The sequence below is a fragment of the Macaca fascicularis genome, chromosome 4 (assembly GCF_037993035.2).
Source record: "Macaca fascicularis isolate 582-1 chromosome 4, T2T-MFA8v1.1".
Classification (NCBI taxonomy): Eukaryota; Metazoa; Chordata; class Mammalia; order Primates; family Cercopithecidae; genus Macaca; species Macaca fascicularis.
The window spans coordinates 122,042,329-122,063,003 of record NC_088378.1 but is presented as its reverse complement, the minus strand read 5'-3'; the positions used below and the strand labels follow the sequence as shown (position 1 = coordinate 122,063,003).

Genomic DNA, 20,675 nt, shown 5'->3' with positions numbered 1-20,675 from the left:
CCTCCCGAGTAGCTGGGATTACAGGCGCCCGCCACCTCGCCCGGCTAGTTTTTTGTATTTTTTAGTAGAGACGGGGTTTCACCGTGTCAGCCAGGATGGTCTCGATCTCCTGACCTTGTGATCCGCCCGTCTCGGCCTCCCAAAGTGCTGGGATTACAGGCTTGAGCCACCGCGCCCGGCCATAAAAATGTTTATAAAATAAAACTTCATAGCTTTTTTCTGCTGGTGAGACATGTGAGAAAAATGGTGCATATTCAGAGTTTGACTGAGAATATCTGCTGTACTTACAGTCAGGAACTTGTATCCAATCACAGAGACCGCTCCTGCAATGCTCCCAAGGGTCATAGAACCGAATGGGTGAATTGCCATATCCGCACAAGTGCCCACGGCAACTCCTCCAGCAAGGGTGGCATTCTGAATGTGAACCTGTGTGAGCAGCAGAAACATAAATGAGGCAAGCTGGATGACGGAGAATTCAGAAGGATCAGAGGATTCTAGAGTACAAGAGACCCATATCACATTCTTCAGCTGAAAGGGCTATTGGTTCTTTTTTAAAAAGAGGGTTGTTTGGATTTATAGAAGGCCTTTTTTTCAAGAAGGTGACATTTGGTATCTTTCTTGCCAGTCCCTTGGTAGTGAATGAGTCATCAGTTTAACTCATTAAGGCCAGTGGTGGAAGGCATTTGAGAAAATCAAAAGATGTTGTAGTGGGAGGGTAGGAGTGTTTAGAGTAAATATTCTCACAATGTTTTGTCTATTTGTGCAGTTTTGGGAACACATTTGTGGTTATCATGAGCCAAAAGATGACTATGGCCACCGTGTGTTTTGTAGTCTATGATATTCCAATATTCAAAGAGGAAATGTAGAGACGTTGAAATGTACACATTACATATGAAAGACAATAGTTTTTGCAAATGTCACTGGATTGAGGACGTTTGAGGATGAAGGAAAGAGGAATTGATTTTTTTTTTTTTTTTTTTGAGATGGAGTCTTGCTCTGTCTCCTAGGCTGGAGAGAAGTGGCCTGATTTTGGCTTACTGTGACCTCCACCTCCTGGGTTCAAGTGATTCTGCTGCCTCAGCCTCCCTAGTAGCTGGAATTACAGGTGCACGCCACCAGGTCCAGCTAATTTTTGTATTTTTAGTAGAGATGGGGTTTCGCCATATTGGCCAGGCTATTCTGGAATTCCTGACCTGAGGTGATCCACCTGCCTTGGCCTCCCAAAGCACTGGGATTACAGGCATGAGCCACCGTGCCCGGCCAGGAATCAATTTTTGTTTAGCAGAATTTCTCAGAAAAATTACAGTCTGGCTGTTCTGTCTGAGAAGCAGAGGTCATCGTACTTTTAAAAGAGAAACACTGAACTGTGCAATTTTTTATTTTCTTGTTTTTAATGACCTCTCATGAGACAATTTGTGGAGAATTAAGATACATGTCCTCAGCTATGCTTAAAAAATAAATTACAATAGCCTTTTCCTCCCCACTCCACCCCACCTGCCCCACCCAGCTAGAAAGGTAGACTGGCTGATCTGACGGGTTGCTCTTTTACTGGTATTTCTCTAGCTCATAGGCAAGAAACTCAAGAGACTAATCTGGGGAAATTTTTAAAATATTTTATTTTGAACTAATCGCAGACACATAAAAGTTGTAAAAATACTACAGAATGTTTCCATATATCCCTCGTCCATTTTCTCAAATAAGATGTTAATCTTACATAACCATGGAAAGGAAATTAGCATTGATAAAATACTAATAAAGACCTTATTTGAATTTCACCATTATTCCCACTGAAATTTTTTCCAGTATCTTATTGAAGATCCCACATTGCATTTGGTTGTTATTTCTTTGAGAAGAATGTTTGCAGTTGGGAAAATAGAATCAGTGTGCATCATCCCACCCTCTTTTTCTGCTGTTTGATAAATCTTGTTTCTAAGAAATCTTTTCTCAGAACTTGGGAGCAGTTAACTCTATTATTAAAGAAATATACCTCAAATCAAAGATTTTTACAAGACTACCTTCATTCTCTACTAGACCGTAAATTCCTTGAGAACATTTTTTAATTTTCCAGGGTAATTTTTATTATTATTATTGTTTTGTGTGTGTGTGTGAGACGGAGTTTTACTCTTGTTGCCTAGTCTGGAGTGCAATGGCACACTGCAACCTCCGCCTCCCAGGTTCAAGCGATTCTCCTGCCTCAGCCTCCTAAGTGGCTGGGATTACAGGTGCCCGCCACCACGTCGGGTTAACTTTTTTTTTTTTTTTTTGTATTTTTATTAGAGACAGGGTTTCACCATGTTGGCCAGTCTGGTCTCGAACTCCTGACCTCAGGTAATCCTCCTGCTTAGGCCTTCCAAAGTGCTGGGATTACAGGCATGAGCCACCGCACCCAGCCTAGGGTACAGATTTGACGAATAAGTGAATTAATGAATAAATGTTGCTATTTTTAAACATTCTACAAGGTGTGCTTCTGAGTTGTCTTGGGAGTTCAGCAGTGATGTGGAAATTACCTACTACTTATCTGAGCAACTGTCAGTGTCGTGAAGTGAAATTTCCATGAGGGCTAAGGCGGCACTTACCATGTTGAGCTTGCCTCGGCGCTCCACTAGGCTGGAGAAGGCAAAGGCTGTGACCACACAGGCAACGAGAGAGAAGTATGTGTTTACAATGGCCCTGGACTGTTTGTCTCCAGGTTCAGCAATGGCCGAGTTAAAGCTGGGCCAAAACATCCATAGAAAGAGAGTCCCTGTAGTGAACCCAAAGAGGGGATATTAGTTCTGAATATGGAAGACAGTCCAAAAGATGCAGCTTGCTTTATTTACTTATTTATTTTTGAGACAGAGTGTCCCTCTGTCACCCAGGCTGGAGTGCAGTGGCTTGATCTCTGCTCACTGCAACTTCCACCTCCTGGGTTCAAGCAATTCTCCTGCCTCAGCCTCCTGAGTATCTGGGATTACAGGTGCGGGCTACCATGCCCACCTAATTTTTTTTTTGTATTTTTAGTAGAGATGGGGTTTCAGCATGTTGGTCAGGCTGGTCTCGAACTCCTGACCTTGTGATCCACCCGCCTTGGCCTCCCAAAGTGCTGGGATTACAGGTGTGAGCCACTGCACCCAGCCTGGAGGATGTAGTTTCCTTTGGCCACTGACAATGTCTCTCTTTAGGCTTGATTATCTACTGTTAGGAGAAAAGAGGAGAATTGAGCCAGCATAAAGTAGTATGCAAAAGATGCTCCTTTTTTCAAAGTTTAATTAAATTTACTATTATTATTTTTTAGAGATGGAGTCTCACTGTGTTACCCAGGCTAGACTCAAACTCCTGGGCTCAAGCAATCCCACCTCAGTCTCCTGAGTAGCTGAGGCTACTGTCGTTCACTACCATGCTTGGCTTGGATGTTTTTTTTGAGCATCTCACACCTGTGTTGAAGTTAACCTTCCCTGGCCCCTTTTCAAATAGATAAGATTCAAGCAAGTTTATCCACACTCACCAATCATTGCAAACAAGTCTGAGTAGTAAGTGGACTCTTCATTTTTATGCTCTCTTCTCAGTGCAGATCGATACAAGATGCCTGCGACAGCCAAGCCAAAGTAGGCCCCAAAGGCATGGATCGTCATTGATGCTCCGATGTCAGAGGCCTGAAGGGACAAAATAACATTCATATAAATAGAGGTGAACCTGAGACTCATTTATGGGAGGAAAGTCAATGAAAGAATTGCATTGTTGGTTAAACAACTTAAAAAAATTAAAGAGGGACAGAAAGATTGTGTCAGAGAAAGAGGGGTAAAACAGGGAGTAAAATAGAAATAGCACAGAATTTGAGGCCACACACCACTGACTTTCAATCCTAGGTCAGTTACTTCCTTGCAATGTGACTTTAGACAAATTATTAAACATCTCTGATCTAAGGGTTCTGTAAAATGGGGAAATATTACCCACACTCAACAGAGTTTGTGGTGAGACTTAGATAAGACCTCATATTTCTAAAGCACTGGTTACCTAGTGGGCACACAAGACATGCAAGTTTACTTCTCTAGGTGATGGAGATTTTGAGTGAAATATGTATTGCACAGCCTGGCATGGTGGTGCCTGCCTTGTAGTCCCAGCTACTGGGGAGGCTGAGGCAGGAGAATGACTTGAGCCTAGGAGTTTGAGGTTACAGTGAGCTATGATTGTCACATTGCACTCCAACCTAGGTGACAAAGCAAGAACTTATCTCAAAATAAATAAATAAATAAATAAAAAGATATTGCTTGTGATAAAAAACCAAGATAATATGTTCACTTGAAATTGCAGTTAAAGCTCACTTAATTGTAATTCAAGACTTGAAACTTCAAAAAACCAGAATTTTTACCCATATTTGTTTTTTTATTTGGCTCTATGATGACCTGAAAACCAGTTGAGGTCCCAGATTCATTTGAAGAGATTTAGATTCCTCTTTAGGATATGGTGTGGATTTGACCCAGTTTTCTACATTTCCATCCCCTAGAGGGAATACTCAGAGGGTCAAATTCTAGACATTCATCTGTACTTATAGACAGTAAGATGACACACATCTATTTATGAAAGATTTTCAAATTTAAGTAAAAATGGTCTCCTAGTTGTTGTTCCTTTGTTTGCTAGACAGACAGACCCAGTCCCCTTGAAGATCCACACTTGGTTGGAATGAGTCAAATATCTTCCCAGCATATATGAGCTATCTAGCAATCTTTACCCTCCCAGCAACACTTAGTCCCCTCCCAGCTGGGAAACCTTGCTTTGCTTCACCAGGTGGCTTCAGGAAGATGGGAGGTGGTGATTAATCATGCTTGGACTTTCCAAATACCATGTGAGCCTGTGCCTCTCTTGAAATGCTCACATATTTGTAAGCAAAATAACCTTCTATTTTTCCCTTTGGAATCATCGAATAAGTCTTCATTCAGCTAGCACACAGAGTTGACAGAGTCTTTATTAATCGGACCCACTTACCTTGGTGGTTTCATCTGGTATTGGTCAAGTCCTTTCACCTTACTCTAAAAAAGTTTTCTTTTAGTTCTTCATCACCAATTCAAGACTGTGGTTGTTGTTACTTTGGCTTGAAGAACGTTTCTCTCCACTAGTTACTTGAAAACTTCTAGGTATCTTTTAGGTCCAGTGTAACTGTCACTTCCTCAGGGAACCCCTCCTTGATTCTACAATCTAAACTAATCTTCCAGCTACACTTTCTCAATGTCCCACCATACATATTTTTCATAGCATGTATTGCAATTTATAATAACATTTGTGTGTTTGTGTCTTTGGGTGGGTAGATGAATGTGCAATTCTTTATTTGTTTTCTGTCTCTCCCACTAGACTATAAGCTCTATAAAAGCAGGAACTTTCATGTTTTGTTTGTCATTGAGTCCCCAACATCTAGAAAGTTGTCAAAAATATTTGCAGTTGAATTGATGTTAATAGAAATATAAACAAAATCACAAAGTACTAGAGAGTGCCCCAAAGTGTTCTTTATTTATTTATTATTCCTGGGAGGAATCAATGAAATATTTGTGGAGAAAAAAGTTTCATTGAGGCCTTAACAAAAACCACTATAAGGCTTTATAGAGGGCTATTCACCTAGTAGTAAAAATATAAAAAGGAATTGATCATTGATAGGCAAAAGAAGAGTTGAGGAATTAGAACAATCTGGAGGTGAATTCAGACTCTGGCAAGTCATTCAGTATCTGTGATAATCAGTTTTTATGGTGTATATATGAGATAATAAAAATAATACCTACCATGCAGTGTTGTTGTGAAGATGAAATGAGATAATGTTTACAAAACTCCTACTTAACAGTAGGCACTCAGTAAATGATGGTTATTGTTAGTATTTGCTATGGTATCACTCTCACCAAGATTTGCTCCCATATACCATAGACACCCATTGTTTTTTTGTAGCCAGAACTGATGTCCAAAGCTAGGTAAGTATAAATTTTCTAACTCTTACCTTAAATATTTCACCAACCAGATATTCATTGCCAGCAAATACAGCAATTTCTATAATTGTCATGATCAGCATTTGGGTGGGGCTCGTTTTTCCCAGGACAGCTCCAAAAGATATCAGAACCGTGGCTGTACTGAAGTCTGCATTTATCATGCTGAGGGGAAACAAGAATAAATTGAAGAGTAATGCACACCTAACATAAAACTGACCAAAGTGCAATCCCATCTCCCACCAGGCCCATCCGGTGCTTCCCAGACTTACTCATCATCTCCCACTTCCTTACTCCTCCTCCAACTAAAGAGTTTCTTTAGTTGCTCTAATGTATATAGTTTAACTTACCTTTTATCTCATTTAGGGTTTTACTTTATATTCGTTGATTTAATCAGTGAATTATTTCTGGAGTATGTGTTTACTATTGCACAACAAGAATACATGTTTACGCTTTAGAAACAATCTGAAAAATAATGAATGGGAAACTTTTGCTCCCTGTAGCTGAGGTGGAAGGAATAATACTTTTATGGAAGAGGGTTTCTCATACCCTCAAAGTCAAACCAGAGATATTACAGACATGAATGTATTATCCAGCTCAGTAGAGCAAGGCATTGATTCAGATTTTTGAATTTCAACAATTTTCTGTTACATAAGGAAGGCAATTTGCCAGCCAGCACAGTAAATGATAGTGGACTACCAGAGAAACGATTGATCTGAAAATGCAATGGCTGAAAAATAAAGAATTGTTTAGTCTGTTTGGACTGCTATAACAAAATACCATAAACTGGGTTGTTTATAAAAAACATAAATTTATTTCTTACGGTTCTGGAGGCTGAGAAGCCCAAGATCAAGATGCTGACAGACTTGGTGTCTGATGAGGGCTCCCTTTCTGATTGGTAGGTGGTGCCTTCCAGCTATGTTCTCACATAGTGGGAGGGGTGAGGAGTCTCCTGTGGACCTCTTTCACAAGGATGCTGACCCCGTTCATAAGCACTCTGCCTTCATGACCTGGTCACCTCCCAAATCCCCCACCTCTTAATATCATCATGTTGCAGGTTAAGAGTGTAATATATGAATTCTGGAGGACACAAACATTCAGCCCATAGTAAGGATGCTCACTTTTTGATTCCAATGGTAATTTTCTGTCCCTGGCTATGCAGGATTCCCTGTACAACAGTGCCCCACTGGAGGCCCAAAGCAGCAATGAGTAGGTTGATACCCACACTGCTGAAGCCGTATTTCTTCAGGAAGGTCATGAGGAAGCCAAACCCAACAAATATCATAACATGTACATCTTGGAACACTGGAAAAGAGTAAAGGAAAAAAAATCTGCATTAGGAGAGCATGAAGAAAGTATTGCATCACAGTATATCCCACGTATTAAGTGCTACCACCTTTGTATAACACACTGGGAAAAGAGAGCATTAGCTGGGAAGCAAAAGTTTGGTTCCAACGCCAGCTTGACTACTTACCAACCAAGAGACTTTGGCAAGTTATTCAGCGTTGGAGCTTTTTATTGGGAAGACTATGCACTATTACAACAGTGTGCCTTTCATCCTGTTCCTGAGGAATTTTACATTGTTTTCCACGTGAAGATAGCCTTACAAAGCACAGAGCAAGCATCACCCTTTCTTGCACTTTACCAAAACTCCCAGGAAACAGAATATTTTATCTTTTCATTTACATAGCTTTGTGTATATACTTCAGCTTTATCATTTGTCATGCTATATTAGCATTTATTTAGCATTTGTCAAACGATAATAGTCAATAAGGTGTCCATCTCCTGCACTAGATTGTGAATTTGTTGATTGAAGGGGTTTGGACACATTCATACTTGGCTCTCTTTAACTCGGCCTAGTAGCTTGCATATCAGATAGGAAGCAGTATGTTTCTTTGATGGATGAGTCTCCATTCACCAAATGTGTATAATAGCACCAGCCACAAAAATCTTACCAGATCATTATTTGAGTCAAATGGGATAATCTCTGTTAGCACTTTATGAACCATGAAGCATTAATAAACATAAAGGGTGTATCCTCTTCAGTAACAAATATTCAACTTGGTGTCTGGGGATATGGGCTCAGGCACCTGAATTCAATCATATGATTGTGTGACCCTGGGCAAGTCACTTACTCTCTATGGGCTTCAGTGTTTTCATCTGCAACATTGTAAAGGCCCTATTTCACAGAATAATCCAAGTGGGATCACCTGTGTAGGAGGATTTGCATACAATAAAGTATTATACCAATAAAACATACGATCAAATGCAAGATAGTGAAAACATGAACTCTTCAAGAAACTGACAACTAAGTTGGTAAGACATATATATGGATAAGCCATATATGAAATTGACATTTTTGACTGGAAATAGTCCTTTGATCTGAAGGGAGGATCTGGACAGTACATAACAGCATCCACTACAGTGGACAAACCTGAGTGGGGTACCATAGTCTCTCTCTCTCTCCTTTTGTGGTGGGGCGGGGAGTGGGGAGGAGATGGAGTCTCGCTCTGTTGCCCGGGATGGAGTGCAGTGGCATGAACCCGGCTCACTGCAACCTCCGCCTCCCAGGTTCAAGAAATTCTCCTGCCTCAGCGTCCCAAGTAGCTGGAATTACAGGTGCATGCCACCATGTCTGGCTGAGTTTTGTATTTTAGTAGAGACAAGGTTTCACCATGTTGGCCAGGCTGGTCTTGAACTCCTGACCTCAGGTGATCTGCTCTCCTCGGCCTCCCAAAGTGCTGGGATTACAGGCATGACCCACCATGCCTGGCCCCATAGTCTCTTTTTAATTAAACATCACCACTGTGGCCAGAGGTTTAAGTGGAAATAGGTATGAGGAAGGATATGCCTTGAAAATATGTCCCAGAAGAAACCGATATTAAAGGTCAATTAATTTGCCCAAAGGGTGAACTCAGGATTTGAACTCCAACCTGACTTTCCTGATTTCTCTGTTCATTGAGCACTGCAGGGGTATAAAATGACCAAAGCAGAGCTCTGGCTTCCGAGGCACACAGAGACGTTACTACTTCTTGGCTCCTCTCTACTTCTGTTCTGCCATCAGGCTCAGGGTAGTGTGTTGAGGGTAAGAGAGTATGGTACACTACTCAGGCTTGTCTACTGCAGTGGATGCTGAGATGCGCTACCCAGATGCTCCCTTCAGATCAAAAGACTTATTCCTCCCATTTTCCCTGACTGTCAGGAGTGCTGCCAGATGAAGCCCTAAGGTCTCAATTCTCTCTGGAAAATGCTGCTGTTTTGCTCAAGGTCATAGCTCTTCTCTAGGGTAGTCTGGACACAATAACCGATTCACATGAGCAACCCCTTGTTTCAGAAAATGACCACCTAAACCTGGACAATCCTAGCTTCAGAGCCTCCTGCAGGGTCAGCTGAGGACTTCTACTTCTCTCCTCAAATCCTTTTCCCTCAGGTGTTGATCCTTAAGGTGTTGATTCCCACCCCATACCTACCCAGGGTACCCTGGAACTGAGATTTTACCTGACTCGCTGACGGGCACTTGTCATGTCAGTTAATATCAACCTGTTTCCCTTTCTGCTTTTTGAAGTATAGATAACCACATCATTCATTTTTCTTTACACATTGATTTGCCACCATTTAATTTTTTTTTTTTTTTTTGAGACAGAGTGTAGCTCTGTCGCCCAGGCTGGAGTGCAGTGGCTGGATCTCAGCTCACTGCAAGCTCTGCCTCCCAGGTTTATGCCATTCTCCTGCCTCAGCCTCCTGAGTAGCTGGGACTATAGGTGCCCGCCACCTCGCCCGGCTAGTTTTTTGTATTTTTTTAGTAGAGACGGGATTTCACCATGTTAGCCAGGATGGTCTCGATCTCCTGACCTCGTGATCCTCCCGTCTCAGCCTCCCAAAGTGCTGGGATTACAGGCTTGAGCCATTTAATTTTTATATGTAAAAATTTGATCTAGATCATAGAATAAGTTGGAGGGGAACTTAGAGTATATGCATGATTCTTACTATGGTTTTACTAAACCTTTATGGTACTCAGTTTTTTTTTTTTAAGGAATACTCGGATTACATGATGTCTAAAGTGTCTTAGCTCTACAATTTATTTTATTTTGCATTTAGGTCAGGACTCTAAGACACACAGAAGTTAGGTGACTTGTTTATAGTCACAAAGTATAATAAAAATAAGGACTCAGTTTTTTTTCATTTTGTTCATTTTTTTTAATTACACAAAGTTTTTCTAACTTTTTTTTTTTTTTTCCTTAGAGCACTCTGGTTCTCCCTGTAATCTATTGATTTTAAACTGCGCAGTTACCAACTGATATGGTTTGGCTCTGTGTCTTCACCCAAATCTCATCTTGTAGCTCCCATAATCCCATGTGTTGTGGGATGGACCCGGTGGGAGATGACTGAATAATGGAGGCAGGTCCTTCCCGTGTTGTTCTTGTGATAGTGAGTGGGCTGGAGTGCAGTGGTGCAATCTTGGCTCACTGCAACCTCCACCTCCCAGGCTCAAGTGATTCTCCTGTCTCAGCCTCCCAAATAGCTGGGGTTACAGGCATGGGCCACCATGGATGACTAATTTTGATATTTTTAGTGGGGACAGGGTTTCACCATGTTGGTCAGGCTGGTCTCAAACTCCCGACCTTGTGATCCACCCTCCTTGGCCTCCCAAAGTGCTGGATTACAGGTGTGAGCCACCACGCCCGGCAGTCTGATGGTTTTAAAAACAGGAGTTTCTCTGCACAAGCTCTCTCTTTGCCTGCTGCCACCCATGTAAGACGTGACTTGCTCCTCCTTGCCTTCCACCATGATTGTGAGGCCTCCTCAGACATGTGGAACTGTAAGTCAAATAAACCTCTTTCTTTCATAAATTACCAGTCTTGGGTATGTGTTTATCAGCAGTGTGAAAATGAACTAATACACCAACTAATTTAAGAAATTGTTTTATCTAATTTCATAATTTCCCTTAGTGGAACAATTGTTCTGCAGCATTCACCCCTCTTCCCCTTTGATGGAAAACCAGATATTTTATATTGGGGTAAAGAAATTTCATATATTGACTGTGCTTCAATATTTTTCCCTCTTCTGATGTAATTCTTGTTACTGCTTTTCGCCACAAGGGGGCTTAAGAACCTCATTTATTATTTAAATTAGTAAGCTTAAAAAGTTGTGGAGGCTCTTGACAGATAATGATTCAGTATGAAAGATATGAATAAAAAGGTTTATAAACAACTAGGATTATTGCGTTATCATTTATCCTGCTTTAAGAGTTTGTGGGTGGGAACCAGGGAGAGGGCCACAACTATAGTTGTGTGGTACAAGGCTCTGTCACTGAAGGAATAGTGTCCATTTTATAGAAGAAAAGGAACTCCTTTAGGGGTTTGCACTTTGGAGAAGACTTCCAACAGGTTTTAAGGATTGTCAAGTCTTGTCTAAATAAGTGATTCTCAACAAGAGGTAATATTAGCCCCCAGAGTACATTTGACAATGTCTGGAGACATTTGTGGTTGTTGCAACTCGAGTAGGTAGAGTGGTGCCACTGATGTCCTGAGGGATGCTGCCAAACATCCTGTGGTGAATAGGACAGCTTCCCACAAGGAAGTATTGGGCTCAAAGTGTTAAGGATGCTGCTGTGGAGAAATCCTCATCTAAATCAACTATGCTTTTAAGGATTAATAGTAAGTAGTGTAAAACTTTCATTTTCTTTAAACGTTTTATACCAAAACAGAAAATGCTGGCTTGATTTACTTACAAATTTCTGCCCAGTAGCACAGCAAATTTTGCACTCTGTTTTGGGCCAAGATAGCAGGGTGGAGGGAACCAGGTGCCTACGTTTTCCTTGCTCTCTTCTCCCATTCCTTGCTGCCCCCTGAGATCATAGCAACTCAGTGTTTTTTATTTCAAGCATTTTCCTGAAAGTTGTTAACAGAAAATAAAAGAGGATAGTGAAAACTATAAAAGCGAAGAAATCTCAAGGCATTAGAATCCTACACTGTTCTTAGCATTCCCATCTCCCTGGCTGTGATAAGTTGTGTCTTTCACATTTATTTATTTATTATTTTATTTATTTATTTATTTATTTATTTATTTATTTATTTATTTACTGAGACAGAGTCTCGCTCTGTCTTGCCTAGGCTAGAGTGCAATGGCACGATCTCGGCTCACTGCAACCTCTGCCTCCTGGGTTCAAGCGATTCTCCTGTCTCAGCCTCCCCATTAGCTGGGACTACAGGCATGTGCCACCACACCTGGTTAATTTTGTATTTTCGGTACAGGTGGGATTTCACCATGTTGGCCAGGTTGGTTTCGAACTCCTGACCTCAGGTGATCCATCAGCCTTGGCCTCCCAAAGTGCTGGGATTACAGGCATGAGCCACTGTGCCTGGCATCTTTCACATTTAGAGAGGCATCACACTGATCAAAAACACTGTGTCAGCTCAACGCCAGCTAGTAATTTATATTCCATTCTAATTGTTTACTAGCTGTGTGTCTTTGGATAACCAGTGAATTGCTCTGAGCCTCAGTTTCCTCATCTGTAAAATGGGACTAATACTTCATAAGGCTCCATGAGGGCATGTGTTTTATTTACCTCCTCATGTCTCCAGTATCTGGTACAGTGTGCGTGTGAAATATATCCAGAATAAACATGTAAACTCTGGTGTACATCTAACATCTAACAAACTTTTATGTTTTGATATTGGTGTATATTAAGGACTATCACATTTAGGCTCAATCTTAGAGGAGACCACTATATTTAGCTGTTTTCAAATAGCCAAACCTGTTTCTTTGCTATTAGTTGATGACATGCATAAAACCCCCCATATTATCAGCTGTGTAAAACACAATTTCATCTCTTTCTATGTGTAAATATGTGTTTGTCTGTATATATCTTTATATATTTTAAGCTCACAGTGCCTTATCTTGGAAAACATCAATTGCTTTGAATTCTACAATTTTTGTTTAGAATACAAGGATATAAGATCACTCAACTTGATATTTTCACTGAGTAAACTCATATTCCCCACAAATAATATATTCTCACCCTTTAAAAGTCGACTGATGTTAGTGAAGACCAAGAAATATTTTGGCAAATCTGTTGGAGACAATAGATCCATGTAGACAAATATGGCCTAAATTCCTACCTGATAAACTATGCTGCCTATAGAACGTAGTGGTTAAAACACAGGTTTTGGAGGCAGACAATCTGGGTAAGCACTTTCATTTACTAAACATTTGACCTTGGACAAATTGCTTAATCTTTCTAAACCCCAATTTTATCATAGGTATTGCTTCTTAACATGTGTATTCCAAGGGTTGTTTTGAGGATTAGAAAATACACAGTAAGTTCACACAGTGCCTATGACAAATTAAGCATCATTATAATCAGTGGTTTTATTATAATTTAAAATTTGTCCTACTTTTCTGCTAAAAATAAATTTGGGTTGGAGGTTGGTAACCAGAACCTGACAGGATACAATTTCACCATCATCACTGCCATCACCACAACCATCAGCAGCGTCAGCATCCTCAGCATCATCTCATTCATTAGTAGAGTTTAATTTATGTTGTTAATTTTGTTCTATTCTACTTTTATGTCTCGCAATAGGATATCTTGCAAGCCCTAATGTATTAGCCTGTTCTCACAGTTCTAATAAAGACATACCCAGGACTGGGTAATCTGTAAAAGAAAAAGGTTTAATTGGCTCACAGTTCCCCAAGGTTGGGGAGGCCTCACAATCATGGTGAAAGGTAAAGGAGGAGCAAAGTCATGTTTTACATGGTAGTAGGCAAGAGAGCTTGTGTAGGACAACTCTCCTTTATAAAACCATCAACTCTCATGAGATTTATTCACTATCACGAGAACAGCACAGGAAAGACTGGCCCCCATGATTCAATTACTTCCCACTGGTTACTTCCCACAACACATGGGAATTATGGGAACTACAATTCAAGATGAGATTTGAGTGGGAACACAGACAAACCACCTCATTTCACTCCAGCCCCTCCCAAATCTCATGTTCTTGCATTTCAAAACCAATCATGCCTTCTCAACAGTCCTCCAAAGTCTTAACTCATTTCAGAATTAACTCAAAAGTCCACAGTTTCATGTGAGACAAGGCAAGTCACTTCCACCTGTGAGACTGTAAAATAAAAAGCAAGTTAGTTACTTCCTAGACACGGTGAGGGTATAGGCATTGGGTAAATACTCCCAACCAAAATGGGAGAAATTGGCAAAAACAAAGCAGCTACAGGCCCCATGCAAACCTGAAATCCAATGGGCAGTCCTTAAATCTTAAATTTCCAAAATGATCTCCTTTGACTCCATGTTTCACATCCAGGTCATGCTGATGCAAGAAGTGGGATCCCAAGACCTTGGGCAGCTCTGCCCCTGTAGCTTTGCAGGGTACAGCCCCCTCTCCAGGCTACTTTCACAGCTAGAGTTGAGTGTCTGTGACTTTTCCAGGTGCACGGTGCAAGCTGTCAGTGGATCTACCATTCTGGGGTCTGGAGGATGGTGGCCCTTTTCTCAGCTCCACTACACAGTGCTTTAGTAGGGACTCTGTGTTTGGGCTTGCACCCCACATTTCTCTTCTGCACTGCCCTAGCAGAGGTTCTCTATGATGGCTCTTCTCCTGCAGCAAGTTTCTGTCTGGACATCCAGGCACTTCCATACATCCTGTGAAATCTAGGCAGAAGTTCCCAAACCTCAATTCTTCACTTCTGTGCTTCCATAGTCCCAATACCACAGGTAAACTGCCAAGGCTTGGGGCTTGTAGCCTCTGAAGAAACAACCAGAGCTGTACATTGACCCCTTTTAGCCATGACTAGAGCTGAAGCAGCTGAGATACAGAGCACCATGTCCTGAGGTTGCATAGAGCAGGGAAGCCCTGGGCCTGGCCCATGAAACCATTTTCCCTCCTAGTCCTCCTGGCCTGTGATAGAAGGGATGGCCGTGAAGGTCTCTAACATGCCCTGGAGACATTTTCCCCTCATCTCGGTGATGAGGGAACATTTGACTCCTGATTACTTAATGTAAATTTCTGCAGCTGGATTAAATTTCTTCCCAGAAAATGGGTTTTTCTTTTCTACTGCATCAGCAAGCTGAAAATTTTCTAAACTTTTATGCTCTGTCACCTCTCAAATGCTTTACTGCTAAGAAATTTCTTCCACCAGATACCCTAAATCATCTTTCTCACGTTCCACAGATCTTTAGGGCAGGGGCAAAACTATGCCAGCCTCTTTGTATAGCAAGAGTGACCTTTACTCCAGTTCCCAACAAGTTCCCCATCTCACTATCATCATTTTGGTCTAAGCCGTTTAACAAGTCTCAAGGAAGTTCCAAACTTTCCCACATCTTCCTGTCTTCCTCTGACCCCTCCAAATTGTTTCAACCTTTGCTTGTTACCCAGTTCCAAAGTTGCTTTCACATTTTTGGGTATCCTTTTTTTTTTTTTTTTTTTTTTTTGAGACGGAGTCTCGCTCTGTCGCCCGGGTTGGAGTGCAGTGGCCGGACCTCAGCTCACTGCAAGCTCCGCCTCCCGGGTTCCCGCCATTCTCCTGCCTCAGCCTCCCGAGTAGCTGGGACCACAGGCGCCCGCCACCTCGCCCGGCTAGTTTTTTGTATTGTTAGTAGAGACGGGGTTTCACCGTATTAGCCAGGATGGTCTCGATCTCCTGACCTCGTGATCCGCCCGTCTCGGCCTCCCAAAGTGCTGGGATTACAGGCTTGAGCCACCGCGCCCGGCCGCCCATTTTTGGGTATCTTTACAGCAGCATCCCACTCTACCCGTACCAATTTACTGCATTAATCTGTTCTCACACTGCTAATAAAAATATACCTGAGACTGGGTAATTTATAAAGGAAAGAGGTTTAATTGACTCACAGTTCCACATGACTGGGGAGGCCTCACAATCATGGTGGAAGGTGAATGAAGAGCAAACTCATGTCTTACATAGTGATAGGTGAGAGAGCTAGTGTAGGAGAACTCCCATTTATAAAACCATCAGATCTTGTGAGACTTACTATCACAAGAACAGCACAGAAAAGACTTGCCCTCATGATTCAATTACCTCCCACTGGGTCCCTCCCACAATATGTGGGAATTTTGGGAACTACAATTCAAGATGAAATTTGGTTGGGGACACAGCCAAACTATATCACTTAATAACTCAACATGTTAAAATATAACTGATTATTCTAACTCACTCTCTACCACCCAAATGAAACAAAACTCTCCCTTCTTTCTATTTCATATATATATATATATGTATGTGTGTGTATATATATATATGTATGTATGTATGTATATATGCCAGCTGCTTGGAATGATGTCCACTCCATCCCACACCCAACACTTTGTGTGTGTGTGTGTGTGTGTGTGTGTGTGAGAGAGAGAGAGAGAGAGAGAGAGAGAGAGAGGGGGAGAGTCTTGCTCTGTTGCCCAGGCTGGAGTGCAGTGATGTGAACATAACTCACTGAAGCCTTGACCTCCTCCTGCCTCAGCCTCCTGAGTGTCTGGGATTACAGGTGCACGCTACCTGACTCAGCTAATTTTTTATTTTATGTTTTGTAGCGACAGGATCTCACTATGTTTTCCATGCTGATCTCAAACTCCTGGGCCCAAGTGATCTTCTTGCTTCAGCCTCCCAAAGTGCAGGCATGAGCCCAGCCCCAATACTCCTTTACCTGAAAATCTTCTAGATACCTTTTAAGAATCATTCTCTGAGTGTTACTGGACGCAGTTGCCACGTTGTGCATATCCCTCTTGTTTTATTTCATTTGTTTGTCTGCTTTGTTGCTCTGTGTCCTCATTTATCAGTTATTTAAATAGACTTGATGGACCACTGCCAGTTAGACACTTTTGCAGGAGAAAGTGAATGCAACCCTTAAGATAGGAGTCATTGGGTGGCTTGTCTCAGAGAACTCAACAGAAAGTCTGCCACTTGTAACTTTTTAGGAATTGCCTTAGTTATTCATAAATAAATAGATTACCGGTGAGGGCCATTGCAAATTCATCTAATTGGCACTATATTGGTCTTATTCAGAAAAATTTTGCTTATAGACTAACTGGTGAAAATCACAAAGTTCATTTTCCATTTAAAGTTTGGTTAGCTTTCTTGTTTCATTCTGTTCTGCTTTTTAGTGGCTCAAGGCTGGCAAGGTAGTTTGCTATACATATAGCTTTTTGGCCTTAGTGAGTTCCAGTCTTTTGAACCAGTGGGTTGTATTCTAAACTCATCTTTTTTTGAGAGAATAGTATCCTTAGGGCAGTATCTTCCTTCCTCCCTCTAAATATGTTATTTTTACATATTTCAAATATTTAGAAAAGAGAATACAATAAACACTTATATACTATTCACTCAGATTTGTCAGTTAATATTTTCACACTTGCTTTCTGTGTTTGTGTGTGTGTACATCTCCTAAGTAAAAGGACATTCTAAATACCATAATATCAGCATCACATCCAAAAAATGCCAACATCGATATAATAACATGATCTAATATAAAATTATATTCAGATTACTCCAACTATCCCCAGACTGTCTTTTTATAAAATTTCTGGATTAATTATTCACTCAAGTTTCATACATTTTCTTTGTCATATGTCTTTAGATGCCTTTGATTTAGAGCAGTTCTCTTACGTGCTTTTCATTGCTGGTATTATTTCATTTTTTATGTAGAATGCCCTACAATTTGGATTTGTTTGATTGTTTCACCATGATGAGAATCAGACTAAACATTTTTGGCGAGATATTATACAGATGGTATTGTGTACTTCCCACTAGATCACACCAGGAAGCACGTAATTTGTTTTTCCTATTACTGATAATGGTAGGTTTGACCACTTGGTTAAGACTGTGTTGCCAGATCTCTCCATTATAAATGTAACTTTGACCCTGTAAATATCAAGTAATCTCTGGGTGATGCTTTCAGACCATGTGATTGCCATGCTGTCCAATAACTTTTCACCCAGTGATTTTAGATTCCATGATGAACATTGCTGAAATGGATTATTACACTGGTAACTTCAAAATTGCAATTTTCTATGTCTATTCTCCTTTTGTATTAATTAGTTTTCTTCCGTAAAGAAGAGCTTCCTCCTTCTCCTCTTTTTCCTTTTTGTGCAATATTTCTATGGGCTTATGGAATCCCTTTTTCCTTATTTGAATTTCTATTACCATTATGTCGTTATTATTTTAACACCCTATGTATTCCTAATTTGGCCTGTTGATGCCCCTTCAAGCAGGATCCTGCGTCCTTTTCACATGGCCCTGTTAATCTTTAAGCACATGGGTTACCTTGTGCTTTCTTTGCCCCAACCTGGAACCAGCAATTTCTCCAATGAGTCTCGGAGTGGGGAACGATACTTCAAATCCAAGGTCTTAGTACTATTTGTGCCCATGGCTTCCAGGTCTTTTAAATAGGCAAAACTGTTCAATTCAAAGGCACCATATCAGTTCTGCTAGAGACTAGTATTTTATGTTAGGTCATATATTATGGACAGTATATTAATTCAGTTTTCATGACAATTCCAGGTAACAAAACAGCAGCAAACCATTTCCTAGGAATGGTTTACACAGCACAAATCAGCTACCTTCATTTGTAACATGAAGATTTGCTGAATTTTTTGGTGAAAGTCATGAAATGATTTCAAGTGATATGTAGATCCTTTGCCAGTTCACCTCTGTCTTCGGTGGTTCCCAAAGTGTGATCCACAGATATCTGGGTGTCCTGCAGACTAACTTCCAGGGAGTCTGAGAAGTTAAAACTATTTTCATTACAATTCCAGGATCATATTTGCCTTTTGTGTATGACATGACTTTTTAATACGTATGAATCAGCCTGGTGAAATACAAATATATGTAAAGCACTACTGAAATGTGATGGTATCTCAGAAAAAAAGCACTTTTGTGATTGATTGAGTTGCTAATTGAACAAGAAACATTTTAATAAGATTCCATTGTTTCTTGAAAGAAAGACTGACACATACATTGCTGCTTCTCAGACTTGAGTATCTGGCAGATATTTTCTGAAAAATGCATGAAATGAGGCTATCATCCCAATTTAAAGAACTGACAGTATTTATAGCTGTGATATATTCTCAATTTTTAAACAATTAGAATTTCAGAAAATGTGTTTCTGCTATGACAAGCTTATCAACTTCCTGATACTTGGCAAGACTTTTCTAGAGAGATTGTTGATGATATTAACAGATATTCTTTTTTAAATGTTATATATGGAAATATGTCAACATTTGGAAGATATGTATAAGTCAGTGAATCAATATTTTTCAAATGAACAATATAACAGTATTACAGAGTGACACATGAGTAAATGAGTCAATCAAAGTATAAGATAAACTAAAGGATTTTTAATGCCATGGAGTATAAAACGATCATTAACATGATTTTAATGTCCCCTAGATATTAAATACCTAGCATCTGTGGAATTCTAAAAAAAAAAGTAAACAGTCCCCAGAGAGCTTTCTCTTTAACCTTAATTTTCTCTAGTCCATCTACATGTTAGCAAGGAGTAGCTGACAGACACAGTCAAACTTCAGTGCTTTTTAAATTATTTGACTCAACAGGGTGACCAGCACTTTGATAGGTGCTATGGAAGCCAAAAACCATGGAGTATAGCTAGTTTATCAGATGAGTATCTCAGAGGTTATTCATGGCATGAAACATGATATTCAGGTACATAACATAGTTTCAGAGTGCTTAGGGCTGTGTGCAAATCCAAGGGTTCTGTAACATAATTCCCTTCTCTCCCATTCAAAAAGCATAACAGAATACAAGTGATGAGAATAAATTTGTATTTTCTGTAGTTTACTTAAAATGTAGATTAATATACAACTTCATTTATTTTTGAAATACTCAAATCTTTTACCACACTGCAATTGAGAACTATCATAACGTACTGTGAACTTCTTGGGGGAGGAAATGAACCTTTTCTATGCTTGAATCCCTGCACTGGCACTGGGCATGGAACTAGGTAGGCACCCAAAATACTCATTTGACTTGAACATTATTTTCTATTAATGAATATAAACAATCTGTTCTCCATTAACTTATACCATTACATAAACTTTGTGTAAGTCAATTGTTTGAAATGTAGGGAAATACATATATATATATATAAAAAATATATATTATATATATGTATATAACACCTCAGTCATGTACTTTCTCAGTCTACTCTACAAACGATTTTAAGCAGGAATAATATAACTGAACTGGAAGATGAGAACTTTCCAGAATTTTGAGTCTTGAGACCCACCCTTACTGAAGAGAGAACTTTTAATTGTGTATAGACTGGGCTATGGACAGCATTTTGAATGAATGAAGGCTACCTTTCATGTAAAATTCCACTTTGTGGCATTCTAGGTGCATAGGAGACAAGTTAATTAATTGCGTGCAGTGGATGCCTTGAGTTATTAGGATTTTGTTCTCTCACATAACCCTGGTGGAGAGAGGCTGAAAAAACATCTCTTGTCCAAATGCATTTATGTCTCTAATCTTGCTTCATTTACAGCCATGACATTTTTTTTTAACCATCTAAATATATGGTATACATTTAGACATTCAGATGTGTCTGGTCGCACATCTCCTTGTCTGCCTTCCCCCATGGAATGTAAACTTCCTGAGGACATGTACTTTGCCCATTTTGTCTTTTTTTTTTTCATTTTCTTTTCTATTTAAAATTGATACATAATATTTATACACATCTGTGTGATATATGTGGATGGTATT

The 20,675-nt window shown here is 40.2% G+C and overlaps 1 protein-coding gene across 1 annotated transcript in view; it reads right to left on the bottom strand.

Moving 5' to 3' along the window:
- RHAG (Rh associated glycoprotein) overlaps window positions 1-20,675 on the bottom strand; it is a 30,768-nt gene that overhangs the window by 7,291 nt on the left and 2,802 nt on the right. Inside the window, exons 2-6 of the mRNA XM_045391013.3 lie at window positions 7,064-7,247; window positions 5,957-6,107; window positions 3,485-3,632; window positions 2,577-2,743; window positions 289-426 (exon numbers count right to left, since the gene is read on the bottom strand). Of these exons, the coding sequence (XP_045246948.2) occupies window positions 289-426; window positions 2,577-2,743; window positions 3,485-3,632; window positions 5,957-6,107; window positions 7,064-7,247 (788 nt within the window). The remainder of the gene's footprint in view (window positions 1-288; window positions 427-2,576; window positions 2,744-3,484; window positions 3,633-5,956; window positions 6,108-7,063; window positions 7,248-20,675) is intronic.